Source organism: Bradysia coprophila, unplaced genomic scaffold (genome assembly GCF_014529535.1).
Source record: "Bradysia coprophila strain Holo2 unplaced genomic scaffold, BU_Bcop_v1 contig_350, whole genome shotgun sequence".
Classification (NCBI taxonomy): Eukaryota; Metazoa; Arthropoda; class Insecta; order Diptera; family Sciaridae; genus Bradysia; species Bradysia coprophila.
In genome coordinates this window covers 1,547,031-1,556,772 of record NW_023503608.1, presented here as the reverse complement: position 1 = coordinate 1,556,772, position 9,742 = coordinate 1,547,031, and the positions used below count along the sequence as shown (strand labels likewise).

Sequence of the window (9,742 nt, the reverse complement as noted above, 5' to 3'; positions counted from 1 at the left end):
GCAGTTACATCGATTGCGATTTACGACAGGAAAGCTTGTAACTTCATTTCTTCATTTGACAGGTACGAAATTTTCGTCATAGAAACTGGATTGATAATTTCAGTTTCAGGTATTTCTTGTCGTTGCTTTAAAACATGTTTTTAATGTCTCGAGTGTATTAAGAGGTTCCGAGTCTTCAGTTTTGATACAAACAAAATACTATGTCGCCATCTCGTTTCATTCGAATGAAACGCTTGTGATTATTCTTAATATCATTATTGTGGGATCCTTAATGACAATAGAAATTCGAACAGTCGGCCACCATACAAATATTGTGCAAACAAAATTTCCGTCGTGATAGAAAAATTGTGTTCTCAATTAATTTCATCAAAATAAAACCTAATTTCGAAGTAGTGAGACCAAATTTTGATTATAAATAGTGTAATGATTCGATTAAATATAGCTGCTTGCGCGTCACTGTTGTTGAATTAACAGAAAGTGTACCTATCGTGAAATTTTGCTTTGCCTTGCGGAAGTAAATTAGATGTGAATAGTATATTACTTCCGAGGTTCCAAGTTGTGTATTTTATAAGTGGGGTGTTACAGCCCGACCCGAAGGGGAGGACTGTATTCCCCACTTGTCAAATAACAACTTGGAACCTCGCAAGTACAATGCTTTACGTGACTAGGCAATGTAAATGAAAATGAAACATGCCGTAACACGTAAAAATCATTATCGAAATCAAGTAATTTACTAAATTTAACCAAATTCGTGATAATTAAGGTGGATTAAGTATACGTGACGTGAGTTTATGTGTTCATGTCTGGGTCTGGCAGATTTATGTACCTAAATATGGCCCATTTTTCTTCTCTTTTTGATAGTGTGTCTAAACTGAACGCTCGGAGCCTCTTAAGAATTACCTTTTTCATTCCGAATGCCAACGTTATGTACACCTGTAATTGGATAAAATTCGATAATTGTAAATCTATTTAAGATAAATATTGAGATTCAAGTCTTACATTTGAGGAGATCATTCAGCTGAAATAAGTACTTGCGTGACAATGGTGCAAGCGAAAAGTTCATCAAATGTATCATTGGAAGATGCTTTGGAAAGAACTGGATACGGTAAATTCAATTGGATTCTGATTATTCTGTCGGGTGCGATACTAGCCGCTGTTTTGCTGGAAACTGTTCCCATCAACCTTATGTTACCGGTTGCACAGTGCGACTTACAAATGACGAATCAGGACAAAGGATTACTAAGTGCAATCGGATTCGTTGGTATTATTGTGTCGTCACATCTTTGGGGATTTCTTGCCGATACTCGTGGAAGGAAGAAAATTATCGTTACGTCACTATTTATCGCCTTCTTTACGACCGTCATATCAACATTCACCCAATCGTATTGTTTGTTGGTTGTGCTGAGATTTCTGAATGGATTTTTGTGAGTTTGATTTTGTGGGGTGGTTGGAATATCTTATTATTGAAAAAATTAAGTATTTCAGGGCCTTCCGCAACGACATATGCGTACCTGGGGGAATTTCACTGCCTCAAATATAGATCGAAAGTTATGTTGTTAGGTAAGTTTATTGGAAATAAAGCGAAATGTTGTCACAACTTCCAATTCTTGTTGGAATATTTTTCTCCCTTAGGCTCATTTACGTATGGACTTTTCTGCTATTACAATCCAATTTTTGCTTCGTTTATTATAAATCAGGACTGGACATTTTATATTGAACCAATCGACTTAGTTTTCAAGCCGTGGAGGTTATTTATGATTGTCTGTGCCATTCCAAGTGTCTTATGCGGATGTGTTATGCTATGTATGCCCGAATCACCAAAATTTACATTCTCCCAGGGCAATGAACAAGAAACACTCAAAATTTTGCAGAACGTCTACTCCTGCAACACAGGAAAGCCAGCTGAATCTTTCGATGTAACATCACTGGCTAAGGACGAAGAGTTCGAAGATGAAAAAGTGAAGCAAAAAAATTTGTTTCATTTTATGTGGACACAGACGGCTCCACTGTTCAAGCATCCCCATCTAAAAAATACACTGACCGTATGTATCATACAATTCTGCATCTTCAATTCAAGCAATGGATTCTGGACGTTTTTCCCAGAAATTACAAATAGGATCGCTATTTGGGAGAATGATGCATCACATGTATCGTCTACTGTATGTCATATATTGAACGACACAAAAATTATACCAAACGAAAATGCCGAGTTGTGCGTGACAAAACTGGACAGTACTGCCTATCAAAATATTTTCATTTTAAATTCGATCTACTGTTTTGGAGGCCTGTTTTTATCGCTGATTATAAATCGTATTGGAAAGCTCATCATAATAACGACACTACTATTCACCTGTGGAGTTAGTGGATTTTCATTGATCTTTGTAAATCAGCCTATGGTTTCGAGCTATTTGTATATCTTTCTATTGGCCGTTGGCGTGGCAATACCAGTATTGAACGCATCGACGGTTGAACTCTTTCCAACGAAATTAAGGTATATTTTGTACTGCGTATTTTATTTACTTAATGTTGATCAACTTAACTTTATCAGAGCCATGGCATTGTGCTTGTCTTTAATGTCTGGTCGAATCGGAAGTGTTATTGGAGCGAACTTAATTGGAACAATGCTTGACAACTATTGTGACTACACATTTGTGATGCCTACAATTCTTTTGATATCGAGCGGCTGTCTTGCCTTTACAATTCCGAATATTTCGAAAAGAAACATAAAATAAACGTGCGATTTGTACTGTTGTTTAATGTAATTAATTATTCGTTTGGATCGCGTGGATAAAAACGATAAAGAAAAACTAAGTGAATAAGATGGGCAGTGTTGAAGCATGAAAGGATCACATAAGGCTTTGCACCTACGAAACCGTTCTCAATCGGAGAACAACACATACAAAATATCTATCTCGAGAAATATTTTGAAGTATTGAAAAAAACGCAAAGATTTTCCTATTCGTCTAAGATTAATAGCTCAAGAGACCTAACTTAGGGTCAAATCGATGGAATTCCACTCCATGCACCTGTTCGCGATTATACAGTTCCTTATTCTCGTAATTATGCAATTTCCTCCCACTCTCCTCTACAAAATTTATTTGTTCATTTTCGATCACTTGATTTTAATGTTAACTTATTGACTTGCTTAATGTACATAATGGCTTTGATGTGTGTGCAATTTATGTTTCAATAAACGTATTACAAAGTGTTACACTTTAAACTCGATCCTAACACTTTGCGTGTATCACCTGGGTCATTTAATAAATAATTGTATTTGCATTCTTTCAACAACTCAACCGATATTACCAAACGATTTCATAAAATAATATTTAAGTCATGACCATTACGTTTATTCAACATTTGAGCAATTTGTGGTAAGAGCAAAAATCGAGACTAGTAATTAAGGTATTGCTGACATGTTGTCGAATCTTCAAACTCTTTCGTTAATATTACGAATAATTCTAAGTTTTCGAAAATGGAAGATAATCAGGTTTTGAGATCAGCGGGATGAAGTGTCTGACTTGACTTGATAAGTTTTCTTTCTATCTATGACCTGTTTAAATATGACTCAGACGAAAGTTCTGGTTCTTCTTGAAATTCTCCTAAAGTGTTGTTTGGGGAAGTTGTTATTTACAGGCGATTTCATGCGGTACATGTTTCATTAATTACTCGGAAATCCATTTTAAGCATTCGCTCTTTAATTTCGACTTGATGTTTCTTAGACCGTTGTCAATCTGCAACTTTAAAAATGCCATTACTGAGAATAAAAAGACCTACTGGTAATGCTGAACATTTTTTTAAAAACATTTCTTGGTCAAAGGAAAGCTTGAGAGTGTTTGGAAATCTCCCGACTAGGGCTATCTAAAACAACGACGACAAAAAATCTGTAGGACTCATAGTTCTCAAAATAAATTAGAAAAACTGAAAAATTCAAAATTGGAAATTTCAACGCCAGTACCAGTCAAGCAAAAACTATACATTGGAAAGTAAATATGCAGAGAATATTTGCGTAATTAAGTTGCGTGTGAAAGGTTGAGAGCGTACAAGGGCTTAGCTTCGGACAAAAACCAAGTACTATAGCGTCATCTCTTTTAATTGAAATGAAACTCGTATTGTGTCTTCAATAACAATAGAAAATCGAACATCGAAGACACCCATCATAGAAATATAGTGAAAAAAAATGGCCGCCGTGATAGAAACAAAATTGTTTTTGGTTATTTTCTTAAAAATAAAAACTTATTTCAAAAAATTGTAAACAAAATTTCGTCGTTCGTGACATAAGAAACGGTTTTGATATAGGAACTTATGTGATTATTCTCGATGTACTGCCGAAAAAATGTACCTAAAGTGGAAAAAAATTTTTGCCTGGCAGACGTGTTTTAATTGTAAAAAATATTCGTGAAAATGAAACAATATTATGAATGTGAAAACACATTTTTGTTAAGTAAGGTTCAAATTAACCGTTCGTCCATTTTTTGTTGTATTCCATCTCTAGCATCCTGAGAATTATGTTCCTAAACATGCCCTATTTTTTGCGCAATAAGGTAAGCCAAAAACGGTTTTTTCCTCGATTTTTTTGCTTGAATTTGTTCAAAATCGCAAATAAAGATACCCGTGTCTCGTCGGAACCAATCATTAAAAGGGAACTTTAAGATGGCATCATCAGTTTATATATATTAGAATACCTTATTGTGGTTCTTGTCCGAAGCTAAACCCTTGTACGCTCTTAAGAGCACATCGAAGACGGCCACCATAGAAATAGTGTGAAAACAAGATGGCCGCCGTGGTAGAAAAATTTTTGATTTTACTTAATTTCATCAAAACAAAAAGGAATTTTAGAAAAAGGAAAACACATTTTCGTGGTCAGCGACATAAGGAACGGTTTTGATCTAGCAACTTATGTGATTATTCTCGATGTACTGCCGAAAAAATGTACCTAAAGTGGAAAAAAAATTTGCCTTGCAGACGTGTTTTAATTGTGAAAAATAATTGTGAAAATCAAGTAATTTTATAAATGCGAAAACAAATTTCTGTTAAGTAAGGTTCAAATTAATCGTTAATCCCCTTTTTGCTGTATTCCATCTCTTGAGTCCTGAGAATTATGTTCCTAAATATGCCCTATTTTTCGCGCAATTTTGGTTCTTGTCCGAAGCTAAACCCTTGTACCCTCTTAATAATCAATTGAATTTCTTCTTTTGCAACTTCTAACCACTTAAAAATCTACTTAAAAACGCAAGATTTTTAGGATTCATTTTTGACTGTCTCTAAATCGAAGTAAATTTACTTTTATATGCGTCGACGCATATATTATGGTAGTTATCCAAAAAAAACTTCCAGTTTTCAAATGAGTGTTCCAACGATGTGATTATATAAAATGTATTTTTGTTGTGCACATTAAAAATGTTATTACCGGGTGATAACGAGGAAGTTAATGACGACGCTATCTTTGTTAGTCTTAGCATTAACGAAAATTGAAGATATCCCATACCAAACGCGTTCATCAACTTAAAATCGAAACTGTTTTTTTGTGCAGAATTTATTTCAATTTAATATGAAATCGATGGCTATAAAATGGAATGTTAAACAAGACAGCATTCTTCGGTAGATTCAAGGTTCATTATCGATTCAGATGACATGATGGAGTCGGTTCTATTCGAGACGGAGACGATCTCTTCCTTATTACTATCCCCGTTCAGAATAGCGTGCAAAATGTTCGAAAAAAAGGCAACAACAAATAGTCAAACTTACATCAATATTCATGAATGACTTGGATAAAGGTTAGAATATCACAGAAACGTTGCTCGCATATATAACGTTTATTGTCGCTATAATTGAATTATGCATGAGCATGGATAGTAGTATTATTTTGCGCGAGATTTTGTGTGTCAAATTTATGGGTTATTTATTGGCCATAAAGACAAACGAAGACTATAGAGAGCATGAGAAAATCTCATCGCTTCAACCACTTCAACTATGTCATTAGCTTTCAGTTGGATATCACCCCCACGACGTTATTTGCATTTTATTGTAAATTAATTGCGCAGTTTTGATATCTTTTTTATATTTTTGGTTTTGTGCTCCAATTTAAGTTGTTTTTTCTCTCTCAATAGAATTTATAATTTATGGTTGTTTCCTTGTTCGGTTTTTATAGTTATAACTAAAATTATTTATAATAGACAAATGAACACACAGCAGTGTAAACGTTTACCTCATATAAAAAAACTTGTTACCTACTGCTTCAGTCGAACGAGAAAAAATAAGATCGAGAAAAAAAATTCTCATAATGTTCACCGTGGTAAACAATAAAAATTACAAAATATCAAATTCATTGGAAATGATTTATTGATGACAGAAACGAATCAGATCGTTTTTTATTCTCAAGCAATTAACACTCTTATGGAAAAGTAAATTTTGAGAAATAAGCCAGTATTAATCTTACGATGGTTATAAGCCATTTACATTCATATGACAGAAATGTATAGGGTGTCTCATTTGCATTTTTAATTTCAGGTCGAATAATACATCAAGAGTTTGAATATTGGCGAGTGTATGCTCTCAATAATAATATAATAATAATATCTGAGCGATTGTGTCTGTGGAACAAGGAAAGATAAGCGGAACTGGAGTTTTCACACGAAGCTAATACGATGGATCCTCGTAGTAGCTTTGGGTGAAAATTATTCCTTGTCGAGGGTACACATTCAAACGAATATGTATGATTCACTCAAGGATGTATACATCCCTAGGGCTGTAATGACATAAAGTTAAAATTTATCTCCCTGCTGTCAGGTATATGAGTTCAACAACTGACCGCCTTTATGATAAATCAAATTAGGAAAAAAAGCGCGCACATTTCAATGAATAAATGGTCTATACAGTGCATGCAAAAAAAGTCCCTAATAACGGTTTTATAACGACAAGAGAATGTCTTACGTATGCATGCATTTCGCCTGAAGTATAGCTGACCGAATCTTAAACAATTCGTTAAAAGACACCCATTACTTTAGTATAATATGTGCTCGATAATAATAACAATAATGTCGATTTTAAGTGTTCGTTTTAAAGTGTAACAGCTCATTTCTTACATAAAAATAACGCAAATAAACGTGCTGCAAGAATTACATTTCTATTGTTTGAAAATATACCATATATGTGCTACGATTTGGGTTATTTAATAAAACAAGAATTTAACATTGTGTCATTTGAAGAGAAACAAAAAAAAATGCAAATAAAAAACACTCGCAGACGAGTGTAGTGTATACGTTTAATTTTCATACTAATTAAATGGATTCAATCAATTTTATTTCTCGATTATCACGCAAATAGTCTTACGTTTTCTTACGTGTCTCGTCTTTGGATGGAATTAGACAAGGCGTTGATTTTAGTAGATAGAAAAAAATTGTTGGATGCACGAACGTATGATTGCATGAATGAAATGACGATTATAGGTAGCTGGAAGGGAGAAAACATTTTTTGAATGAATGATACCCGGATGGCTTACGAAATAGTTGAAGTTTGGAGCTTGATAGACAGCAAAAATTAGCGGTGTAGTCTGAGTAACATAATCTCTTATAGCCAAATTTTCATATAACCAACGCACTTCAAGCAAAAGTGATCATAGTGGTCAGCTGCAGAATGTACTCTATTTTACTTGAACCTGTTTTTACAGTTGTGTGACACACTATCAAGTTTCAATACCCTATACTCTAACCACTCATGCTTGAAGTGCGTTGATATAACAAATGAAGTCTACGATTTTGCATCAATCTGTCAGCAATGCTTGGATCAACAGAAGTAAACGAAATTTATAAAAAGAATGAGCAGAACCAAAATTACATCGAAACTTTTCACGCACCATCGTACACAAAGCGCTGACAACTGCTGTTTGTCCAAAACGATGAAACACATGAAAAGCTTCGGATCCGGATCTAATCTGATTCCTCAAGCAAAAAAATCTACGGTCTACTAAAAGTCTGACGGTTCACAGGAAACGTCCGTGAAATCCAATCATACAAACACCCGTATAAAGACTAAGCACCTATGTTTGTATGAGTGAACCAGCTGAAAAACTGTTCAAGCAAGTTCATGTCTAAATTTCCCTGACATCGACTGTATACTCATAAAAAACCGAAACTGACCTTCTGTGGGTTTTCATTTCCAAAGAACGATGAAAAATCTGATTAACCTTTTAATTCATCTAATCGTCGAGCCTCAGTGCTCAGTTAGTGTTCTCTTATATAGGAAACGTAAGTTAAAAGTAATGAAATTAAAGATTTCTTCTTCAAGCGATACCCAATAACTATCAGATTCGATTACAAACTAAAGAATACAAATTTTCTTCAGAATGTGATTTTTATCAATGAACTAAGGACCAATTGACGTGTTAATTTGGACGATATATTTCACTTGCCAAGTCTTCATCTATTTTAGAGATAAAGTCAAATTTCGATGCAAACCAATTCTATGTCATTTTGCACTCATTTGTAATAATTAACCACCACTAAGGAAACAGATGCACTAATTTCCATTGCAATTACTGACGAAAAAGGAAAATATCATGTCTGCCACGAACAGTAGCAATATCTCTATTGTCTGAAATACCATATCCAATTAGTAATAACAAAGTGAACAAACGCAAGTAAATCAATTTCATAAAAATAATTATCGGTCACGTTTCGTGCTCATCATGCGGCCGTTCTGAATTATGAGAAAATTAGCGGAAAATTTTTTACAATCTCATTTGAATAGCCAACACAATTTTAACTCTATTTGGCAATTCATCTGCATTTTTAAACAATTGGACTGAGCGCGAAAATCATCTACTATAATCTCGCGTTGAATGAAATTCGAATGGGTTTTTAGATTGTAAATATTATGATTGTCTGAAATAATATTGATGCCTAAGGCCGCACACCGAATAATATAACAAAAACAAAATTTGTGTTGATAACACCCATTTAATTGTTGGTCCATCAAATGAATACAATAATTACCAAATATAGAATGAAGCAATTATCATTTCTCGAACGAGCATGTATATAAAATGAACGACGACGAAGATAATTAATAATCATTGGCCAAAATTAAATTTGTTTGCTTTGCATAGATCATAGACAATATATAAAATTTGGTTGTTGTATCTTTACATCGAATAGTAAGAAGAAAAAAAAATTTAGACACAAAGTTCTCCAATCAAGGTTGGATGAAGCTGATGACCATTTGTTGTAATGTCAATAAATTTATATTTAACGTTTCGAGTATACACCAGACTTCGTTTTTTTTCTGCTCATCTGCTATGTACCCAACAATACAATGATATAAAAGTCAATGGATTTTTATGTGTTCAAAAAACATGCTTAAGTAACTTCAATTGTGAACATTCCGTCCATAGAAAATGCCTTCAAAAAGCACCTTCAAACTAAAATTCATCAAACAATATTTCAGGTAAATTCTTGTTATTTAATAAAGTATGTGGTTTTTGACGTGCGCGCGGTCGCGGTACCTACTACATTAAATAAGAAAAATACTTGAAATGCTTATACACATTCGATAAAACGCATATCAACGACAAGACTGTTAATGCCTAGATTGTAGATATAAAATTTTTTGTAGATTTAAATTCGAGTATAAAGCAGACAAAATAAAATACTTGGACGAATGATTACGAACTGAATGAGTAAAATTTAAATTGGTACATGCAGAGTTCGAATATTTTAGTGAAAGTTCCCTCCGACTATGCACA

General features: G+C 33.8%; 1 protein-coding gene across 1 annotated transcript; it reads left to right on the top strand.

Annotated features, from left to right (window-relative positions):
- The first annotated feature begins 1,003 nt into the window (after positions 1 to 1,003).
- On the top strand, positions 1,004 to 2,732 carry LOC119080032 (synaptic vesicle glycoprotein 2B-like). Its single transcript, XM_037188219.1, has 4 exons — positions 1,004 to 1,424; positions 1,478 to 1,560; positions 1,633 to 2,491; positions 2,549 to 2,732. Exons 1-4 carry the CDS (start codon positions 1,042 to 1,044, stop codon positions 2,730 to 2,732), a joined length of 1,509 nt encoding a protein of 502 aa, XP_037044114.1. The 5' UTR covers positions 1,004 to 1,041.
- The last annotated feature ends 7,010 nt before the right edge of the window (positions 2,733 to 9,742 follow it).